The sequence below is a fragment of the Heliangelus exortis genome, chromosome 1 (genome assembly GCF_036169615.1).
Source record: "Heliangelus exortis chromosome 1, bHelExo1.hap1, whole genome shotgun sequence".
Lineage (NCBI taxonomy): Eukaryota > Metazoa > Chordata > Aves > Apodiformes > Trochilidae > Heliangelus > Heliangelus exortis.
The window spans coordinates 88,521,623-88,545,950 of record NC_092422.1 but is presented as its reverse complement, the minus strand read 5'-3'; the positions used below and the strand labels follow the sequence as shown (position 1 = coordinate 88,545,950).

General features: G+C 38.4%; 1 protein-coding gene across 1 annotated transcript in view; it reads right to left on the bottom strand.

Annotated features, from left to right (window-relative positions):
* Positions 1 to 24,328, bottom strand: part of DSCAM (DS cell adhesion molecule) — a 450,058-nt gene that overhangs the window by 96,397 nt on the left and 329,333 nt on the right. The window contains exons 12-15 of the mRNA XM_071752599.1: positions 14,284 to 14,480; positions 11,152 to 11,248; positions 9,624 to 9,752; positions 4,037 to 4,204 (exon numbers count right to left, since the gene is read on the bottom strand). Of these exons, the coding sequence (XP_071608700.1) occupies positions 4,037 to 4,204; positions 9,624 to 9,752; positions 11,152 to 11,248; positions 14,284 to 14,480 (591 nt within the window). The remainder of the gene's footprint in view (positions 1 to 4,036; positions 4,205 to 9,623; positions 9,753 to 11,151; positions 11,249 to 14,283; positions 14,481 to 24,328) is intronic.

Sequence of the window (24,328 nt, the reverse complement as noted above, 5' to 3'; positions counted from 1 at the left end):
CCAGAATACAGCCTATAATATGTTTAAGTTATTAAATACGCCCTATTCTGTGTCATTCTTGACTGTCCCTCATCTGTGAAATTTTCAAAGGCTGAAAGAACTTAATTCCCACTCCCCTTTCATTAATATACAGGAAGGAGAAGAGAGAAAGGTCCACTGGCAAAAAATGAGGTCCCACTGATGTTTTTTAATTTTGTCCTTGATACTGACCCCTTGTTGACAAACATCAATGCTATTTCTCCAAGCACATTATAATGTGGTGGAATTTGAGCAAAGCATTTGATCCTTACAATGGGGTTTAAATCGTCTCTTTAAAATCTTGACATTTCCTTAAAAAACTCTGTATGTTTTTACAGATGTGAGTAGTTCACTGTTCCCACCATTCCATAATGAAATGTTAAGTAATGAGTAATTTATTTTACATATTTAATGTCATACAGAGTTTATGACAAAGCCATGAAGAAAACCCAGATACCCCAGCTTCCTCTATTGATTTCAGTATTAAAAAAGAGCTGCAGAGCTTTTGTTTTTCTGACAAGTGTTATTGCAAGTGCACTTACAGTCTGTTTTTCAACACAGGAGCTAACTTTGGTTTTACAGAGGGACAGATGAGCTCTGCAAGCTTTGAAAAAGTATTCTTGACTATCCTTTTGCTACAGAGACCCTTTACAGTTTGCTTTCTAATAGCTAGTGCTGGGCAATTCAGGTTCCTGTAATAGACATTCTGGACCCCCTTGCCAACAGCATGGTTTGAGCTGTTCAGTTTCTATGATGCCTTTCCTGGATGTTTGTTTTGCTCCCTTCTCATTACTTTCTCTCTCATCCCCTGCCTCCATGCTGTTCTCTGTTTCCTATTGTAAAAGCAGAGAACAGAAATAAACAGTGATCAAAACCTGATGCTCCTGTACATTGCTTACCACCTGAAATCAAAATCCAGGAGAAAAACATCACATACTCAGCCTAAGCCTGACCTCCTCTATTCTGATTGTTCCCTAGGTAGGTCAGTAACTTTTGAATACAGTTCCACACTGCTGGTCTTTTTCTTAAAATAGAGAGCGCCTTAAAAGACAGATGCAAGCGGATCAATTATTTGGAAACTTTGTTACAAAGAACAGAATAAAATTAGATTTTAAGGTTAAATCTCGTTCACATGGAAGATTTTATTTATTTTTTTTTATGATTTCAAGGCCAGCAGATGAACCTGTCATTATAATTATCAGTCAGGAAAAACTCAGCAAGTAAGAAATATTTTAAATGTGGGTGAATAACAGAAAATGAGAGAGTAGAACCAAGACCCACCCCTCTATTTTGATGTATATGCACAAGGAGGGATGGGTATTTTGGGGATATTGATGATGCTAGCATGGACAGTCTGTTTTCTTCAGGCGTTTCACATTTTCATTGAACAAAAGAAGATAAACAACCCATTCAAATCGTAAGTATTTTGCAAACAAACTGTTCACTGCTAGTAAAATTGTTCACTGAATGCTCATAAAAATATGAAATCTCTTCAGACCTTTCCTTCTACTAGGTTGAAAAAAGACACCTGGCAAAAAACAAGAAATGCAGTTCATGTTGCCTTCTGCTTAATCTGCTTTGCACTGTGAGTTCTTGTGTCCTGCTCTTCAAAAGGCCTCAAAAAGCCCCTCAGGACCAAAATCATGTTCTCCTGAGAAGGGGTTTATTTTCACTGTAGCAGATACACCCATAGAGAAAATGAGTGGGAATTGCACAGCTGTATTCACATGAGCTGGACTGAAAATTGGTCCCTGAGTGTTAAAGTCTAGACAAACATGAATCTTGAAAAAGATGCAAGATTTTCACTGCCAGGACACAGTCACCCAGATACTTGCATTACTTTTTTTTTTTTTTCCTCTCCAGGTCCCTGACTTAGCATAAGATAACAGGAAAAATAAAATTAGAAATATAAAAATTTCATTTTAAAATACAAATAAGGAAGCTCTTATCTAGTCAACACCTTTCAGAGTAATTCTACCCAGTTTCACAGCTTAGGGTGCTGAAGCTGCTTGGATAACTCTCAACTGTACACCTTTATACATTGCGTGTAATAGTACTGTGTTTCTGGCAGAAGTATTTATGGCCTTTCAGCTTTTCCATTCCTAATGGCTGAAATAGGGAGCTTTACCCCTCCACTTTTCATCCGTAAGTCTTCTACTGTCACATGTAATGTGGAGACCTTGGGATATGGTAACATGCACAAGGCCCTGCTGTCCTTATCCATCTGCCACATCTGCTAGCCCTGAGAACTAAAAATAAGGTGGTACTGGAAGGCAGCAGTTTGAGTGGCTCCATCAATCAAAGTGGAAATGCCTGAATATCCCTCCTGGTGCAGAAACCTGTCGGGATGCAGAAGAATACATGGCAACAAAGAATGAGAGTGTGACATTAACTGATGACAACCAAGCATCTTCTACAGTAATCAGAAACGTAAATGGAGATAGGGTAGTGGATGGAATACCAAAGGAAGATAGGACTCATAAGGATCATAGAATCACAAAATAATTTGGGTTGGAAGGGACCTCTAAAGGTCACCTAGTCCAACCCCCTGCAGTAAGCAGGGACATGCTCAACTAGATCAGGGTGCTAAGAGCCTCTTCAAGCCTCACCTTGAATATCTCCAGGGATGAGGCCTCAACCACCTCCCTGGGCAACCTGTTCCATTTTTGCATCACCCTCGTGGTAAAGAACTTTTTCCTAACATCCACTATAAATCTATTCTCTAATTAAAAACCATTGCCCCTCATCCTATCGCTGCAGGCCTTTGCAAACAGTCCCTCTCTAGCTTCCTGTAGGCCCCTTCAGGTACTGGAAGATCACTATTGGGTCTCCCTGAAGCCTTCTTTTCTCCAGGCAGAACAACCCGAGCTCCCTCAGCCTGTCTTTGTAGGAGAGGTGTTCCAGCTCCCTGATCATTTCTGTAGCCCTCCTCTGGACCCACTCCCTCAGGTCCATGTCCTCCCTGTATTAAGGACCCCAGAGCTGGATGCAATACTGCAGGGGAGGTTTTACCAGAATAAAGTGGCACAATCACCTCTCTGCTGGCCACACTTCTTTGGATGCAGCCCAGGATGCTATTGGCCTTCTCTGCAAATGTGCTGTTGGCTCATGTCCAGCTTTTCGTCCACTAGCACCCACAAGTCCTTTTCTGAGGGACTGCTTTCTAAAACCTCATCACCCAGCCTGTACTGATAGTGAGGATTGTTCTGACCCAGATGCAGGGCCCTGCACTTGGTCTTGTTGAATCTCATGAGGTTCACCTGGGCCCACCTCCCCAAGTCTTTCTGGATGACTTCCCATCCCTTTGGCTTATCGACTGCACCACTCAGCTTGGTGTCATCTGCAAACTTGCTGATGGTGCACTTGATCCCACTGTCTGTATCACTGATAAAGATACTAAACAGTACAGGTCCCAGTATGGACCCCTGAGCAGCACCACTTGTCACTGGTCTTCAACTGGACTTTGAGCTGTTGACCACTATCCTCTGCATGTGCCCATTCAGCCAATTCCTTATTCACTGAATAGTCCACCCATCAAATCCATATCTCTCCAAGCTGGTGTGTAGAATATTGTGGGGGACTGTGTCAAAGGCCTTGCAGAATTTCAAATAGATCACATCCATAATCAATGTTGTCAAACAGGGCCAGCTTAAATTTTTTTACCTATACTAATACCTGGTCATCTAAGGAAAGCCACAGGACCCACAGGGGAGGAACCACCACTAAAATAGGATGCTGTTGATTGAGTTGTCTAACTTTAGATACAGGCATGCCACTTCCAGTACCTCAAGCTGAAAATTTGGAGCACAATGTCTTCTTTGACCACTAGATGCCACTGAACAGCTTTAATTACAGGCCTGCATGATGAAGTTGCAAAAGTCACAATGTTTTATGGGATCAGTTTGGTATTTCATCCCATGCAGCTGCAGCAACACAAGCAGCATTTAAAGTAAAGACTCCTCACGTCAAGGAGGAATTATTCCCAGCATGGTTTAGATATTACAAAACCAGAGCATACCTGCTTCATCAGTAGTAATGGTGAGCTCATTGCTGGCCTCACTCTTGCCAATATCATTCTTGGCATACATGCGGATGTTGTAAGTTGAAGAAGGGTGGAGGTCAATGATAGTGGCTTGGTTTAGTTGAGGAGAAACATCCTTGGTTCTCTGAACAGAATCCCAAGAGTCTGTTAAGTAAGAGATTGAAACAAAACAGAGGAAGAAAAGATAATATTAGTGTTTCTAACTCAAGCACGCAGTTAAGCATCCCCCCAGAGCAGGGATACTGTCATTGCTGAATTAACCCAGGTAATGCCTGTTGCTACAAGCACATCGAGTGATCACCTTCCTTGATAGCACTCCCAGCTGCTCCAAGTGTGGTGCTGTGAATAATCTCAACCCCAGGTCCATCAACAAATCTGAAGAAATAGCTACTCCTTTGCCTCTTTTTGAGTGGGTAGTGAAAGCAGCAAAGATTCCCCAGTTTTTTGTGTGTGTGTGTGTGTGTGTGAGTGTGTGTGTGTGTGAGGACATATTGGTGTTTTACCATTGCTACCTTGGAACAACTGTAAGGGTGGGAGTTGCTGTCCCACAGAAATCCTCACTCAGAGAGAAGCTTGGCTGTGCTTCAAAAAGGGGGGAAAGGGAGTTCATGAACAGGAATGGAGGGCTCTTGAACTAGCAGAGATAAGGCAGAAAGTTTGATCTCAAACTCATGGAGCTCAGACCATAGGTGAACTGTGAGCATGAGCCTGGAACACTTCACTGACTTAGATGTGGGGCTCAGCACCCTTCAGGACTGATGCTATGTTCCTAAGTCATATCAGGCTACAGGAGCTGTTTAATATAAGGGAAATATAGAATACTCTTAGCTTTTTCTATGTATCTGTAAAAGGAGGAGCACATTGTTATTATACATGCTTACTATTTATCTGCCTGCTATGTTTTTAATAAATCCTCCAGAAATAGCACAGGAAAAAGGATGGAAATTGGCTAAACACAGTAACTCCTCCTTGTCATCCAAGCATTCAGCTGCTGCAGACAACATAAAGAGTGTATTTATTTAAAACATCTTGATGTCTTTTATGAGTAGCCATCCTTCTTTTCTTTCTTACTGCAGTCAGTGTTCCTCCTTTAAGCTCAGCAGCATCCTAAGGGGGATGTCACTGAAGGCTCTACAGGAGTGTTTTATGGTAAGGGTCACTGTAGGCAGGATTGCAGAAAGCTCAGCAGATAAGAAAGATTAGTTTAAAAATAGAAAGAACAAAGGTACAAAATATTTGCACATGCTGTGTAAATTCTTTTATATATGAGCTTGCTAAAGATGCTCAATGACACATGAAACTCAGCTTTTTACAGAGCCTGTTTGTCTCTCTGGCTTAGTTTACCCAGAAAACATTTAGGAATCAGACATTTAAGCACTAACCAAATTCACTTGAATTTATTTTTCCTTGGTAACTGAGTTCATCACAGCTCCCTATAAAGGATACTGTAAGAAGCTTTAAAGGGGTTACCTGCAGACAGTGCTGCCACAGTTTGCTTTCAAGTTGATTTCTCACACTTTCCAGAACTTTAACCAGCATTTACACTCCATTGTTTCAAATGTTATACAAACACAGAAAGACATTCTGTCTATTCCATTGTAACACACCAACAGGAAAGAAATTTACAAAAAGACACATTTGGTATGGAGAATGTGTTAAATTTAACCTGCTGAGGACAGTAATTTCTTTTAATATAATCCGTGTATTATCAAATTGCTTAAGTAGTTTGAAATACTGACCTCTGTGTGGTAGGATCATGTATTAAATATTAACTACAGAAAAAAAAGAAAAGTAAATTTGAAAAACTCTTGTAGCTCAGTAAATTAAGTAATGACATATCATGGAGAAAGATGAAAACTCAGTCTTCTTGAATCCTAAATGTAGGTTTCCCATGTTTATTTATAACTAATGCATGGACTTCAGGAGTCTATTTTGTTTCATGTATTCCCTTTTTGAATAGTAAAATAAACCAACACAAGCAATTGCTCCAAAATGAGTCAGTCTAGAAATAAAGCAACAAATTTCTCACCAAAACTGTTTTTAGTTTTATTAACATAAAAGAAAATATTTTTTTTGTTGTGGTTGGTTGGCTGGTTTTTCTGGCAAACCTTAAAGATGTTTGCCCATCTCCACATGGAGGGTAACTGAGATATTAAGACTGACTCTTGATTTTTCTGTTTTATTGTTTCTTCTGTTATATTGCCTGTTTTATTGTTCTGATTTATTTTTGTTGCAGAGTGGTCTAACATCTACTTACCTAGAAAGGCTGAAAAAACCCCAAAACAAACAAAAAAACCCCCACCATAAGTTAAGAGTGGAAATTTTAAGGTATTATTTATTCCACTCTTCAAATGTCACACACAGGCATTTCTCAGCTTTATATAAAACGCACGGTGACACAATGATCTGTGAAAAACTCGCGGTTTTACGAAAACCAGGAGCTTTCCACCCGTTCCTATGGTCACGACTGAAGCTCTGGGATTACCCCGCGGAAGAGAATCGGGGCCCCAGCTCGGGCCGTGGCTGCCACCCGGTGGCTGCTGCCGGTACTGCACCCAGCCCTGCTCCCGGCCGCTCTTCCCTCTCCTCCCTCGGCAGTTTTTTTTGGGGAAAACCCCCAGGTCTGGGAGGGCACCTGCATCCTGAAGGAACAGGGCTTCACAGGAGAGCACAAGAAAGAGCAAAGCACAGTTCTCTCCTTTCAGGTCAGGACCTGAGCGGGACTGATGTTCAGTTTGCCCCCCGGCTTTCCCTAAAATATTAAAAGGATGAGGAGAGAGGCACAAAGAAGGACCTGCATATCTGTTCCTATCTCCAGACCTTTTTGTACACCTATTATGGGCAAGTCAGATCCAGTTTCAATGCGATTTCAATGAAGGGCCAAGTCTGAGTGCCACAGATACACTTCTGTGCAGGCAGGCATCGTATCTCAGTACCGAAACAGGCTGAGCTGCTGAGCTCCCACTATACCCCCTGCTCCTGCGTGGCAAATGGACCCCACAGATGCCACCTGCCCATCTGACAGGCAAATCCATGCTCCTTCCTAGCAGATCACTAGTGAATCTTTTTTGTCTAATGGCACTGCAGGGGTAGAGAGGATACATGAGGGCAGCACCGTGTTGTGAAGTCCATCCACAATATGAGGTCACCTCCACATTCTCTGAAATGAAGTAGTTTTGCAGTTTTCCTTCCTGAGACATCCAGATGATGCATACTGCTGTAAAGTCACCCCTAAGTGCTCAGGGTAAGCAACATAGATGGAAAATTCTCACTAAACACAACTTTGCAGTTTACAGCCTTACTTTGGCCTTGGAAGGATGTTCACTGAGTTTCTCATCTGGATAGTAAATGTTTTATCCAAGTTTTCTGTTGTCCCTTTAACATCTGGAAACTGTGAGAAGTTTTCTTAACTCCCTCTTCTTTGCTTTAACTTCTCTCAGCTACCCTGAGCAAGCAAATATCTTTACCATTTTATTTTCTGGGTGATTTAATAATGGCAAAAATTGTGTGCAAGAATTAAAAAACTTTATCCTAGTTTGTCCGAGCACTCAGCCTCAGATTCGAAAAAATGACATTTCTGTTGCTTGGTTTTTTTAGGACATGACCTCTAGTATTTGTTTTCATGTACAGACAAATATTTTCTCCAACACCAGTTCTGCCTCCCAATATCTTTTCTTTCTTTCAATTTTTTAAACTGCTATCACTATGTTGCATCCTGATATTTTCATCTAATCTGATGCCATTTCATTTCCTGTCTTGCTATTGATTTATCATGGCATATTAGAGAGACAACTTCTGCAATGCAGCTTCACAGTGATTACACACAGTCAATCTTTACCAGCATTCTGCATTATCACCTGAAAACATTGAACTAAATCTAACAAAAATGTTTTAGAGCATTGAAATCCCTTTCTACCTCTGCTTCAAAGGAACACAGCTCAGTCTTCCTACACAGGGTTATGCTGAGTTTCACGATTCAGAGATAGACATGATGTTTTAGGGTAAGAAAGGAGCACATCAGGCAAGAATGATTTTAAAAAAACATTCTGGAGCAGGTGCATGGTTGGAAAACAAATAAAAGAATCAAAAAGAAAAAAATGTCTAGGTAAGTTTAAGTACACGTCCCCTTGAAGGCATCCTTGCCTAGTCTACAACTCCAATACTGTAATTCCTGAGCACAACCTCAGGGGGGAATAATCACCTGTAATGTTTCAGGTACCACGTTCACCTGTACATTATCAGTTTCATTAACAAAGCCAACGTAAAAAGAGTACTGATGATTCAACACTCTTAAAATATCCTACCTAATAATGAAGGCATCACACTATTTTTGCATAAGTAAAGCACAAGGGAAATCCACAATGTAGACAAAACAGAAAACAGTAAAGAGGGGTAGATTGTTCTTCTTCTAAATTTGGAAAATCTTAGAATTTTATGAACAAGTGTATTTTTGCATCTCAAAACTAATTGTACTATACTTGTTTTAATAAACAAAATGTTTTTTTTTTTACTGAAAACCACACATAGAGCATTCCTATTAATGGCTATGTCCTCTTACAAACAGCAATAAACTCCAACATATCCCTGCACAATATAATGTTTCACCAACTTTTAAATCACATTTAAAATAGGAAAACATTGTTCCACTGCAGTTTCCTGTCTAGTCCCTTCTCAGAGCCTGACCCAAGGGCAGTGTTTATCCAGGTGCCTAATTTTAAGTATAATCTCAGATCACAAACATAGTTCCAACAGACCTTGAATGTTTTTAGGTTTCAATAGACAGTGAACATTTTTTGTTTAACATGTACCAGAACAGGAATATTTTCCTGGCTTAAGGAGTTGGTTTTGGGGTTTTTTTTTGTTTTTGTTTTTTTTTGTTTTTGTTTTTTTTTTTTAAATTATTTACCCCATTCAGCTTATTAGATATTCATGGATGTGTCTCTATGGTGGTCTAGAAGGAAAGTATCTGCTCACATTGTCCTGCCAATGTATGCCACTGGTCTTACCCTTTGAATTGTTTCCTGTATGTTACTGAAAACTCTGCATGGTGCTTCAGCTATCTACCACAGAGCTTTCTTCATCTAGAATTTCTCATACCTACCTTTTTCACTGCTGCTTTTCCAAGGAAGACGCACCATATATATATATATATTGATAGAAAATTACTTCTAAAAATCAGCACAACAGGAAAAGATAATTTGAAAAGCACAGATTTTTCTATAGGGAAATATAAAATAGGAAAATATAAAAACAGGGACCAGGAGTCAGCTAAAAAAATCATCATACCAGCTGTGACCTGGAATGGCTTGGTGTACAACTAAATTTGCCCCCTTATATGTAGCTTTCTCTGATAAAAAAGGAAAAGCAGAAACCGCTAAACTTAATGTCCTTATCCTAAAAAAAAAAAAAAAAAAAAAAAAAAGACAACAAACGAAAGTAAATGCTACTGTGAAAGATTAAATAAACTGTGGTAAAAATTTTCATCAGGCAGTTTCAATTTATGAATTATCTTTCACAATACAACTTCACTGATAAATTACTAGCAATGGGGACTACTTCTTACCTGACTTGTTCTTGCACTCGATATCGTAGCCAGTGATGGGGCTGTTTCCATCAAATCCCATGGTCCATACTAGGGTGATACTGTGTGCTTTCACATCTCTGATTTCTATTTCAGGAGGGTCAGGGGGCTCTGAGTAAACACACAGGCACAGTTTTAGTCAGGAGAAAATCCCTTCTCATAACAAGATGACATTAATGAGCATGGCACTGGCACAGCTTACTGGTGGTAAGCTCTCCTGGCATTTTCTCTGGTCATTCATTAGTATCCTCAGTCAGTTAATCACTTGCTGATGAATACTCAACAGAAGGAGGAAATGTCACTTTTCAGCTCAGAGTCACTGATGTAATCTTGGATACGGGCTTCTGCTTTACCTTCTTATACATGACACGGAGTTCTGTTTCCTTAAAAGCACTCCAGACTGGACAACTCATGCTAGAAAAGATTCTTGCCTCAAACACCATGTTTCACTGACATTTCTACACTTTTTCCACAAAGAGTGATGGTACAAATATGAATACTAAGATTTTAAATGCTAAATTTGCTGGGGGAGTGAGAAAAATTTCTATTTGGATATATTTAAAAGTCTTCATTTAATAAAAGACTGATTTGATAACAGTTTAAAATTACATTAAAACCTCTTTCTGTTTCTAGATCTAAGAATGTAAATAAATAGCATTTATTTACTCTAATGTCCCTTTAAATTGTCAAAGCAATTTAAATGAGAAGTGGTGCAACAGAACCTCTCCCCAGATTCCACCCAAATCGGGCTGCCTTAGGCATTCACTGACATCTGCAGTTACTTGAAATCAAAAGTGAAGAGAAAGAAAGAAATTTCCAAGTCCTACAAATTTGTTGGGTGCATGCTCAGAGGCACACAAGCACAGGAACAAGCATAGCATAGAAAAAAAAGCAGTGGCCAGTGGCTGAGCCCTGCTCATGCTTTGCATCTCTCATATTGTCACCTCAGCCACTCCAGGACTTGCTGCTGCCTGCCTGAGAGAAACCCCTGCCCCAGGCAACACAAGTTCCTAGAGTTTGGATTGAGCAAACTGATTACAATTTCTTTTGACTGATTAAACTTGAAATATTTAGTTTAAAGAGACACAGTATGTTTAACATTTCTCCAGAGATACTAGTCTAGCTTTTGCTTTTGCTTTATTTTATTTATGCTTTACTGCATATTTGTTCTTTAAAAACAAATGCAACTGAGCCCCTCATATCCACTGTCCCTACTGAAGCTGATAGTTTGAAGTATCTTTAGTTGATTGTCAGCTACTGTATTTAAGAAAAAGTCTCATTATTTTGCACAGCTCTAGAAAGACTTGAGCTTAGCCTTTATTTTGATGTAACCTCTGATGCTGGAAAAAGAAAGATTGAGCATCTTAATGTGGCTTCTCATTTCTTTGACAATGAGGAATATATTTACTTAGGAATCAGAGCCTCCCTCCCCCAAGAGACTTCTGAGGATGGCATACACTTACTGTACTACAATAGCTGTGTTTTTTTCCTTATGCTGTCCTCTTCCTACCTTGCACAGTGAGCTGAATTATTCCACGATCCTCCCCATAAGAATTGATGGCATGGCAGGAAAAGAAGCCAGAATCTTCACGCACAGTTGGCAAAATCTACAGGTGGTTTGAAAAGAAGTGATTGATTGAACACCACACAGAGAAAATAAACCAGCAGCTTTTCTGTATGGTGCAAGAAAAAAAATGTACAAACTTGACAGTAATAAATAGATATTTCATGTTATGCACACACATACATATGCATAGTAAAGCATCCAAAATACTGAGACTTATCAAAAACAACAACACCTGGGCTGAGGGAGCACTTTATCAGCTCTACATGTGTAGTCAGGAGTTGGAGCACCACTTATTCCTGTAGCTTCTCATTAGGAGTCTTGTTTCCAGTTATTCAGAAGTTTGCCAAGCATTTAACAGTTGGCTGAAATTTTCCATACAAAATTGTGCCTCCTGCTGTCCCCAAATATTTCCAGTTATTTCTGAAAATAACTCAAGTGACTGAAGTCTGTGTGGAGGAAATAAAGGTTCAAACACCGGTGGTAAACCCTATAGTATTCAGCATGGTGCCTCACAATAAAATTTTGGGTGGTCTTTCTTTTCAATTTGTTGTTTAATAACACAGAAAGTTATACATAGTGTTTACATCCATGATCATAATGATATTTTTCTACAGGACCACTGCTTCATTCAAGGATTTTTTTTCAAATAAGCAGATATTCCAAATACCATTTTCTTCTCATATTTCAGTGTGCTGCTCCACGCTTTATTTACTGCACACAGTTCACACTGTGCCCTGAAGACAGACTTATTCATTTTGCTCATAGCCTTTTTTGTGGCATTCACCTATGCAATACACATTTCAGAAACATGAGTGAATTTATTTTCATAAACACTGACATCATGAAGTATATCACCACCATTTCATGTGGGGAATTAAGGAACCAGACATCTGATAACATCTGGGGCTGCCTGACAAGCTGCTACATATTAGCTGAGCCATGGTAAGTCCGTGTGTTCCTTATTCTTCAGCAGTGCCAAGGTAATATGAACACAATTCTCATTCATGACTGGTTAAGATAAATGGATTAATTTCCCACTCGTTACAAGGATATTGGAGAGTTACCATCTGAGATGTAGTAACTTGTCAAGCTGTGTTAATCTGCATGTGTGGCTGAGCTTTAAGATAGCCAAAAAATTTCAGAGACCAATTTGATATATCTAGGGCCTTCTTCCACCCCCCTCAGAGTCCTTAGCAATAAATAGCATTTCATATGTTCATAACAGCTTCCACTGAGTTAAGCTGCAGCAATGAGGGCTTAGTACTACTACAAATCAGACCCCAAGGGCTGAAGGCAAGTACCTAGAAAACAAAGAACACACAATTATTGGCCACCTGTGACAAGTTTGGTTTCAATGATCAGCCTTGCATCACACAGTGTCTTTCATTACTCAACCCTAATTCAACTCCAGAGAAAATCCAAGTCATGCCTGACTGCGGCAGGGGTCCTGCAGAAAAAATTAAAGCTGAGTATACAACTAAAGATCACATCATCATGCACACATGCAAAAGCACTGAGATAAAAGCCTCAGAGACAATCTCAACCCTGATATTTTCAAATTTTGTGGCATTTAATCTCTCAGAAGTCAAAGGTTTTATACATAACATACATACAGATACAGAACACCACTACCGTACACAACTGCTTCAGAAGAGAATTCTCCAAGCAGGTCCCCAGCCTTCCAAAAAGAAATATTGTTGTGCATCCAGGCATTACCTTACTTAAGTCAATAAGGTGAATGAGGGCAGAGAAGTTTAGAGGTCTACCCTATAATTAAATATTATTCGTAACAGAAATATACTAATATGAACAAAGTCATGCATAGAACTTATTCTTTCTCATATAAATCAAAAGCAAAGCTCCATCACAGACACCTAAACCAGATTTTTACTGGCTCTCATCCAACACAATTTTGGGCTAGTAAAGAAAGAGATATACTTTAAGAGTACACTAAGTATACACTAGAGTACAGACAATATATAGAGACAGAGAATTATTTCCTTGAGTCTGATAAAAATGTTCTTAAGAATGTGACCGAAAAAGTGGAAAAATCAATATTTTTACGAGAATCTCTATTATTTAAAAAAATTAGATTTCATAAAGTTGGATGTAAAAATATAAAGAAATTGACCTCTAACTTGCTCACATTAGAAAATTTTAAATTTGAGTGGAAAAACCTGGATCCTGGCATATTGAGGGTAATGTCATAGCTCTGCCTATTTAGGTGACACCAGAACAGCAGCAATTTACTGGTTTCCAATGGCATCTTGAGGAAACTTAAGTCCCCAATACAGTAGTGCCACTCATGTAGCCCCACAGTTTAACTGTGGTTAACCACTCAGAACTTAACAGAGACTCACAATCTGATTTGCCAGGCAAGTCAAGATGCACAGCTCCCAAACCACCAGGTAGCTGCCTATCACAGGAGCAAAAGTGAAGATACAGGGCATGACCATTTGCTCAGGGGTTTGGTGACTTCTGCTACTCTGTACAGTAAGTGCCAAATAGCCCAGGCAGCAGTAGATATACTACTTATGTATCTACATATACCATTTCCTTCCATCTCACTTTGAATCCAAAGACTAACCTGACTTTGTAAAATGGTCTCACAAGCCCAACGAAGTGAAAGGGAGGGAGAAAAAGTACTTTGAAAGGGCAGCATTTTTATCTCAAAACAGCTTAATGATTTTGGTGGAGATAAGGCTGACACACATCAGAGGTAGGGGTCAGATACTCACTCTGCACTTAGCAGCAGTGCACTCAAAGCTGAACTATGCCGCTGCAGAAAGGGAAGGAGAAGGCATGAGACACCTTGTTGGAAATGGATGGAAAGGATGGGGTGTGGCTGTGAGCCAGACTCCCTCTTACTGCCTTTGGAGCATGGAAAGATGGAAAATAATTTTTTCTGGGAGGCGGGATGCAGAGGTTTGCTCCACCTCCTCTTGCTGCCAGCTCTCTGGAGTAAGTGGTGGGGCTCCGAACTTGTGGGGCAGAGGTAGCTGTACATCCTTATTAAAACCAAATCAAGCAACACTCATGCATGTACACGAGTCATGGGTCACTTTGTTTTCTTACCTGCAGAGTAGAGATCACTTCATCTCCAACTTCCTTGGTGGAAACAAGGTAACGGGACATTTCAGGGTTAATTATTCGGTCTTCTTTTTCCCAGCGGACTATGATGGGTTTCTCTCCATGTGCTGTGCAGCTCATTTCCTTCTTTTGACCTTGCGTTGCCAAAGTGGTATTTGGGTAGGATGTTATCATAGCTGGAACTAAAAACAGACAAAACAAAAAAAGTTTGTTCCTCGGTGAGCTGATTAGTCTGATGATACACTGTCGGCCCTTCAGTCTGGTCATTTAGCTTGTCCATGTTTGACCAGGAGATCAGAAATGTGAGAAATTCTTCTACTTTTGCTCCTGTGTAAGATAATTTTCTTTAGATTGAAGGTAGGTCTCAAAGAGAACGTAGCAGAGAGGAGATGGTACTGGACAGTGAAGCTGTAGACAAAAGAATATGCAAATCCAGAGAGAGCCTGGCTCCACTTGTTTTGCTGCTCACAGGATGACTTCACCATAATTAAAATACTCATAGTACATAAGGCACTGTAAGTAATAAGCAGTCATATATAGGGCCAAAAAAGAACTGATAAAAATTTCTTAAGTTTTCTTTTGATGAGCTACTGTTTTACTTGCTGACAAATATATGCTCTACCATTTTTATGACAGTAATCATCTATCAAAATGGGGGCCCAATTAAACCAGAAGCTGTACAAAATTGAAAGAAAGGCTCTGCATCAAAGAACATACAGTCCATGTATGTGCTGAGTGTATAGTTAAACGGTACTGAGCTGAAAGTATAATGAAACTGATAACAAACCTACCTAGAGTTGCGTTTTATTGTATTGTATTGGTTTGGGGTTTATTATTTATTGCTTCTGCAGAACAGTTTCGACATAATTGTCAATTTCATAATTTATTCAGTACTTAAAAAATGTTAAGGTTGAAATAAATACTTTCTTGCTAGCAAGAATAGGTTTAAATCCTATTTTCACACTTTTGAATAAAATTTATCTGAAAATAAGTGAGAAAAAGTCCTCAGTATGTTTTAGTGCAATCCTCTCAAAACATAACATTTTGGGAAACAGGATGGCCTTTTGGTGTCTTCAGTATCCTGTCCTTTTCTTCCCATATGACTTCTCCATGAATGAATAGCACCTGGGCATTTGTGATTAAGAAGAATCGAAGCCCATGAGTCTGTTGTTCAGTTTTGGCCCTTTTCCTGCTTGAGCAAAACTGTAAAGCCCTGAACCACACAAAGAACTGCTGTCTTCTCAATGAATCTATCCACTCCTTCCAAAGTCTATGAGGTGGCAGTAAGGAGACCTTTCTATTTGCTTCTGCAATCAAGGGTTGCCTCCTGCAATAGCTCTCTCCTTGTATTTGTTCATGAACGGCTGCCTCTTCTTATCAGAACTCATTCCATCTAAACTTCTCTGGGTCTCTATTTTCAGAAGATGATATTGGCACAGGACCTGATTGATAGCCTTCTCTATATTTCCTCCTGTTATGTATTGCATCTATTGCTACTAAACAGGAAAAAAAAAAAAAAAAAAAAGAAAAAAAAGAAAAATCCTCATTTAAATGAATTACTTTAATTGCTGTTCTGAAATGTTAATGCTTTGTGGCATGACCTTTTCACACGCCAGAGCTGTTGATGCTTGGATATGACAATATGCCAGGATGCAGCCATTTTTGTTCAAAGGCTTCTTGAACCAAAACAAACTGATTTAAAAACCAACAGGGCTGTAGCGTTGTGGGCTTGAGCTATGAATGGGATCTTATTACAGGAAGACCTCCAAGAAAGGTCTTGTGTGAGACCTGAGGCTCTTTAGTCACCAACAGGCATTAGTGATGTAGAGTGTCTTGTAAAACTGTTTGGATATTAGGTACCAATTGGTTCTGTCAAAGATGAGCAGTCAAAGAGAAAAAATGATGAATCATCAAAATAGGAAATTAGGGCAGGTCTGCTTCCATCTTCCAGAGAATGAAAATAGTTTCAGTTTTATCTGGTGTCTGCCCAAGTACCAGTACCCACAAGGAAGTTACTTTTGGAAGGTCACTTTTTGTGGCCATCTGCTTGCTGCTTCCAAAGACAGAAACTTCAGTACCAGACCTATGCAGCTGCACACCTTTGGGCCCTGTGTGGGCAGAAATGTCCATTTGGACATATATCTGCCTCTCTACAACACCTGAAATAGACCGAAACATCATTTTAAGTAATTATCCCTCAATAAGAGACCCTATTCAAATGAGTGGCAGGTTATTAAGGAGTACACATTACCATCATTACTTTGTGCCATCATTTTTCTGTCTTCCATAATCTCCCAAACCTCCCACATGTCCTTACTTTCCTCATTTACCACAGTTCTCTACATCTTGCTCTTTTTCCTCACTGCAACACACTTCAGAACCCTTCAACTCCTCTCTGCTTTTCCTGTTGCAACCTCCCCACGTTCCCACATGTTCCTTAACCCCTACAGCAACTTTTTTCTCATCCAGCTTAATTTCCTGTCCATAATTAAATCATATCAACCTCCCAAGTCACCTAAGTGATTTTTTTCTACAGCTCAAATCCATCAGTATCTCCACTGGGACTCAGTATTCAGAGCAGGTGAGCCTCGCACTGGCAAGTCTACCCATCTCCTGCTTCATGGGTAGGATCACACAGTATGCACCTGCAGAAAATGGGACATTTGGATTTGGTCCTATGGGCCTTGAGGAGCCTGTCTTAGAGACTCCTTCCTTGCTTTCCGGTTTCCTAAACAGCTGCTGAGCAAGTGTCCCCTGATGGGTGTCTGCCAAACCAAGCATCATGATCATCTTGCCTGTTTTTTAAAAAACAGAGGCTACCTCGTTTTGTTTTGGGTTTATTTATTTATTTATTTATAGTTATTATTTTTAAATTGAACCACCTGCTCAGGTATTTTTCCAACAAGCTTTCTTAATAAGAGCAGCATAAAACCATGTGAAGAAAGATGATTTTATTCCTCAGGTACAGCTTTATCCCTTCTTATCCTTCCCTTCCTCTCACATAATCTTCCACCCAGATTCCTATTGCCATAGCAATGCCTCACAGCTAAATATTTCCCTTTCTTCCAAAGCTGATTTTTTACTCTTCAAAATTTATCTTCAATGATCCTAGACCATAAGCTCTCCTTTTTATCTTTCTCTCTGTCAAAAGATTCCTGGTAACAAAGCCACATTCCCAAGGATATTTTAGGCAATGCATTTCTTCTTCCTCCAAGTACCTTTTATCAAGTTACTGATGCAAATGACTGAGATAAATTTGCTGGCTCTTTACTGACAAAATAATCTAGAAAACTGTAAATAAGCAAACTAAATCTGTACTACATACGCATGAGATGTCTCTCCCAGGAAGTCTTAAAAAAAAGTGAAGGCATTTAGAAATATATCAAGATGATTCAGATGCCATATTAAGTGTATGTATCCTTTCTTTCTCTTCAAATATACATTACACACACACACATCTAATGATGTATATTTATATAAGAAATTATGGAAGGGAAGGACATGTTGTTTCCCATGTTCAAGGAATGCATAGTGCCATGTTCCAGGATTTTGCAGTAGGTTCCCCTAGGGGACAAATTACTCCAATTCTCTCTCCTCTAGGGTTCTGCACATTCTTCTCTAGAGCGTGCCATGTGATGCTGAGCATTGTTAAAGGTCTATTACTAAAAAATTGATGAAACAGAAGCCACACTTTATAAAGGATAGCAATTTCTGTTTTCAAGGATGCATATCACTGCATTAATCTAGGAGATTTCTCTGTTTAAAACTGAACTTGCATTTGGAAAGCTAGTTTCTTTGTTCCTTTTCCAAGTTCTACCCATTGTATTTCCCTTTCTTTATGGCAACACAGCAAGGAGTGTTCAACATTAAAAATCAAAGTGCAAAATTCAGTAGTCGAGGTTACTCTTAAGAATCATGGAATGGTTCAGACAAAACAAGAACCTTTTGTCCCAGTCCTGAAGAAAATGAACCTGGACCTTTCCTGAGATCTGTTAAACATTAATTTATCTGACTTTCTTTTCTCTACTACTGCTGAGTATTTAATCAGAAACAGAATGCAAATAGAAATTAAAACACTAATTTACCTTGACAAAGACTAGTCTCATTATCCAGAATAAGCAGGGTATACCAAGTTGGGTGAAGGCTAAACAAAGTAACAGAAATGTTTGAATCCTTTTAGAATAAACCTTCAAAAATTACTAGAAAACAAAAATCATACTGATTTTAAAAATTATATAGGGAGTAGAGTGTGGGGAAATAACTATTTTTTCTCTCTTGTAGCAGAGAGAAAGGCTTCCTATCTTTTAATTTGTAATGAAACACTAACTACCCTTGTAGCATCCTTGAATTATTCTAAGAATAACTCAAGTTCTCAATATGTTTAAAAACTATTGTTATCTGTAGTCTCCAAGCGGTATTTTTCTAGAAACCTAGCTGTGGTGGGAAAAGAGAAACCCAACACCACCAACACAATTGATGGGGGGATACCATGTGACAATGTACAATGTGTTTTGAATTGTATTGAAAGTTAGATCGCTGGCCATAGCAAAACATTAAAGCAGATTAAGCTGCCCTTGAAAAAGATGGCAGAGAGGTAAACAGATCTAAAGATATAATGATCCAGAAACAATTGGACACTGAGAATTTGAGAGTCTATTTGGTAACAGACATGTCCTAGACTCTGTCAGTGATGTGACTCCTGGTATATCACCATGTCTCACCATGTCTCCACTTCTCTTGGTCTGCAGGTCTCTGCTCTGGCAGTCTCCTCTCTCTGAGGTGGCTTCTTCACTGGAGGATGCTCAAACTGGCCAGTCTGGGGAAATATCTCTCACCATAGTGGGATTTATCTTGCAAACATCTATGTCAAGCAAGGTATCATAGACTTCCCCAGTGGAAAGAAAGATACTTAAAGAGTGCTGTTCATCTAGCCAGATGATCTATGACCTCAAAAGCCTCTTCTTTAAACTGCTCCTTGACAAAACTGTGATGCCTTACTCAATTGCAGAGGTGTGCACACCAGTGCTCTAATGAGGGAAGATGAACACCATCTGTGCTTCTTGCACTGATTCTAGAAGAGAGGACTATGGCCCTTTGACATAGTTTAAACAACCTTGGGTAGAAAATAATGTTGTGAATGAGGATAGAAAGTTGTCATAAGAGAAAAATGCATTAAAGTTGAAATGAATAGATATTGAAAAAAATATTTAAAATTCCAGTTTAGCATTTAAGCAAAATTCAACATCCTCTCATGCTGCCCACCCACAAAGAGAATACTCTTCTGTCCATGGCAAATGAGATCTTTCTACCACAAAACCAAATTTCTTCTTCCCTGATTTACTTTTGCTCAAGCAAAGAAAGCCCATGCAAGTACATTAATTACATATAAGGCAGACTAGCTCTCACATTGCCATTAGATGATTTCTATTTGTTAATTTGTTTGTAAATTTAGCAGTCTTCAGGAGTCAGTGAGTGTATTGCTAAAATTCTTAAGTTCAGTTTACCCTTTCTGATAATTGACATTAATTGTTTATTAAGAAGCATGTCTCCAGAAGTGAAATGGTGTCTTGAATCTAGAAGAGAATTTAGTAGGAAAATCAGTAGGACTGCTCAAATACTTCAGATTAAGCACACAATTTCTTGGTAAGCCCGTGACGTTTCCAGCAGGCAGAAATAATGCTCTTAGCCTCATCCTCTAGAGATGCCCAAGACTAGAAAACAAGCTGCATGTCTCAAAATGTGAAAGAAATACATTAACACAAAAATAACCGTACCAGTTTTTATAAATGTAAGTTATTTTCACAAATATAATGCACATATTAGTTAATAACAATTATTTTCTACCAATATTCACTAATTTTGAAAATTAAATTAGTATTTGTGACTTATTCGTGTCCAGCTGTCTTGAACCTCCTCAGACGTTATTTTACAATAGTATTTTAAAAAATAATTTTAAATATTTCAGTATTAAATATAAACTTAAAATATTTAAGTATTTAACGAAAGTGAATTTTGAATGTAATACTTTACTATGTTGCTTGGAATTACTGAAGAATTTGTTGTGTATGCAATGCAACTCTTCAATAGAAACAGTACTGGTTGAATTACATAAACAATCAACATAGCATGAATTTCAAATTCAGAAAGCAAATGTTTTGAAATTAATTGCTGCTGGGGTTCCAGAACAGAAAATATAATTTAAGACATGTAAACCTGAGAATTTTGAGTAGAACAGTACGAAAAACAGTACTGCTGTGGAAAAAGAGACTTTGCCTAGCAGGAACTGCTCCTTTGCGTTTGTGTTTCTATTCAATGAAGAGCAACTTTCATGAGAATTATGATACATAAATAATAGAGAGGAAATTAAACACAGACATGACCAGACCATGTCCCAACTATTTAAGTTTATATTACAAATCCCATATGAAACAAGAGACTCCTTGCTATGTTAAAACTGCATTATTAAGATATTAGGGCATCTATGGAAGGTAATCTTTGAATAAATTTCTATAAATAAATAAATCACTGAGTGGGAATTAATAAGGATTCTGTGCACCCAAAAGTACTGTTTCAGCTAGCTATTCCACCACTACAAATGAAACTACTTTGATTATAAGTATTATTCAAACATGTTTCCAAGATAGAACAGGCTTTGTTTGATGCTAAGCTTTAATAACAATGACAATGATGTCTTCAGTACTTGGCAGCTTCACCAGAACCTCCTGATCTGATTAAATATGTCAGGGTAAAGGCTGTGAACATTTAGGGTTCATATCTTATTCACTCAGAAGCGGTTTCAGGTCACATTATGGGAAAAGAATTTGATTTATTTTGCATGACAACTATGAATTTTAACCAAAAGACACATTAATAAAATAAAAAAGCTCTTTCCTCTCAAATCACAGAGGCAATTCTTTCCTCTTCCCGAGGTCTTTTCTTGCATTAGTTTTATGTTTGTACAGTGCAAACTGCTGTCTTCAAATCATACACATGAGACCAGCAGCTGCTTATGCTTCTCTGTCTTTCCTTTTGAGTTTGACATGGTTCTGAAATGAATGTGACTTTCTTTCACTTTGCCATCCAGCTTCAATTCCCATTTTGTCTAACTGCACTTGCTAATAACCAAGAGAAAGAAAATAGGAAATGATAAGCTGACAGCTTTGTTCCCTGCAGCCAGTCATAGTAAAAGCCTGCAGAAATTTCTTACAAAATATAGTAACCTACATGGAGCACTGGAAAATCAGTTTCATCAAGCCTTGGATAACTGTCAGAAAAAAAAAAAAAAGATCAAAGTTCTATAAAAAATTGCAGTAGCATGTTTATAAATGTGATTTGCAAAGACTTAGACAAGGACCACAAGAAATTACTGGACAATAGTAGTGTTACCATCATCACCACGGTTGAAAAGTATGGATGCCTAAAAATTAGTATTAGGAACATGTATCCATTAAGTATAAATTTCCTAGGCGATTTTCTATTCCAAATCAATTATGATCTTTCATCACTCTGTGTAAAAGTCAGGCTGGAAAGAGCAGGAATGTTAAATAGTTAAAACTAGCAATACATAATTTTAGATAAATTCTCCAGTGCTTTGATCTTTAATTGAATTCAGTATGCCATCAAGATGGCATCAAGTTTTAATGTTAAACGGGAGGGTTACTGCTATGGTAATCATAAAGCACATAATTTCTGTGACTTACTGAATACAACTCAGTAAAAAGCTCAGAATAGAACACATAGGAGAGTGCTCCTTTTCTTCCAAGTTTTTATGCTTTAAACTTTCCATTTGTGTCCTTACATTAAAAATATGTAAACAGTTTACAGGTTTAAAAGAAAAAGAAAAATAAAAAAAAAAAAAAAAGAAAAAAAAGGCAGAAAGTCACTGGAAAACACAAGCTTTAATCAGAATATACTTTGTGACCCAGCAATTCCCATGGGCCTTTTAGATTTTGGATGCTGTGAAGTGACATGTGTAAATGTCCCTCCCAGAGGAAAGGAAACAAGCACTAATTGAGGTATTGATGAGTTTAAATGAAGCAGAAACACACTAAGAAACTCTGACTACAACAAAAATTAGTATTGGTGAGCAGTGCATGCTGGGACATTAATGCTTTCATTCTCTGATCATTCATGCAAGTAAGTATACTTTTAAGCCTGGTGACTTGGGTCTATAACAGCTCAGTTCTGAGCTAAAAAGCCATGAAATACTATCTGCTGATGTGTAATAGAGCTCTGGTAGAACTAGTCTCATCTAGCCTTTCAGAGTGAATTATATTTTTCTTGTCAGGTGCAAATAGACCAATAGCATCTGATACATTGATGCTGGGAACAAAATTCAAATGTACTAGAAACAGGAAGATGCAACTTTCTATATTTGTGTCGGCATTCTCTCTCTAAGTAAACCAAACATATATATATATATATATATATATATATTTTCTGCATATTAATACCAACAGAAAGGCACTGGTGCACCGTATACATTCACAAAAGCATTCACCTGTGCATGGAGGTAGAGCATCTTCACAAGACCAGTCAGTGGCATTCATCTCAACCTAACTTCAGGAGGGCTAAAAATCAGTCAGCCAAGCCTTCAGCTGTCAAATGAGGACTCCTGTAGCAGTTCTTGGAGAGAAACAAGACCTTCCAGAGGGCCATTTATCTTGCCCTAAAGATGATGAATGGCTTCTTATTGATGATAAAAGGAGCTCAGGGTGAGCTCCTTGGGCTTTTACAACCAATATTTAGAAGCCTAGCTTAAAATCAAGTGAATCTAGTGTTCAGAGTCTAATCTTGAGTTCTGAATTCTCTTAACTTGAGGAGATTCAGGATGTTGATAAATGCTACTGTTTTAGGAAAGACAGAAAAGGAGATTCAGCTGGGGAAAATAAGATCCTAATAAAAAGCTCTGAAGACACTTATTTTAATTGGCTTTAATCTGGCTTTTCCAGTCAAATTTCTAATATTTCCCCCTTGTCACAGAGACCATCTGGGGAAGGTCTGGAAATATTTTAACCATCTATGGAGTATTATCTTTGTTTGCTGACATAAGAAACCCCAACCAATCAAACAACAAACTTAATACCTAATCTATTCTATCTTTTATTTTCCACTATGATGTCTATTTTCTATTTTGGCTCTTAAGAGTGCAAGCAGCTCCTGCAGGGAAAACAGATTTCTTAAGTTGGTGGGTAAAAACATTTATAGAGGAGCATGGAACTGTCTTCTGTACAGTCTAGAAAAACTGGTAGGTAATTCATGTACCTCACCATTGTAAAAAAAATATTTGTCTTATGGAAGGAGTGAAATACTAGTAAAGAAAAGCAAAGAGGGCTTAGATAAACACAATATTTATGAAGTAAAAATATTCAGTACAATACTTTTGTGAGTTACATTTACCCATAAGTAAGCATCAGCTTTACAGCAGAAGATTCTCACTTTCTTTAATTAAATCTAAAATTAAGATCCTCCTTGGGGATTTTTTTTTTTTTTTTTTTTTTTTTGTTGTATTTTAAATCCATTGCTGTCATGTTGCTGCAGTGTTTTATCAAATCTAAAAGCTGGGCCTTTCCACTCAGTGTTTAGGACTATCACACTGAGCAATTAATACAGCTTCCAGACAAAAGCAATGGCTGACAGTTTGGCCCCAGTCCCCAAAAGCCCAAGGCCAGAGGAAGCAAACTAATTTTAACAAGGGTTATGGCTATTTTGGCTTATTCAAAGCAGCCAATATACTCATCCAGCTGTGAGCCAGGAAACAGCTGAAAAGGATTTTTAAAGCCACATTTTACACTCCTGTTCTTGATGTTGACAGTATCCTGCAAAATAATTGGGGTCAAGATATGAGTATGTTCGTGCTTATAAATGTGCATATGGATGTCTGTGTGAATACATAAGAGAGGAAAAAAGTTTACCGTGGAGTCAAATAATGAGAATTATTTCATTACCAGTAAAAGAAGACAAAGCAACCCTCATCACCTTTTTCCCTTGACCTTCAGCTGTCCTGTGGATTTTTTTTTTTTAATGCACT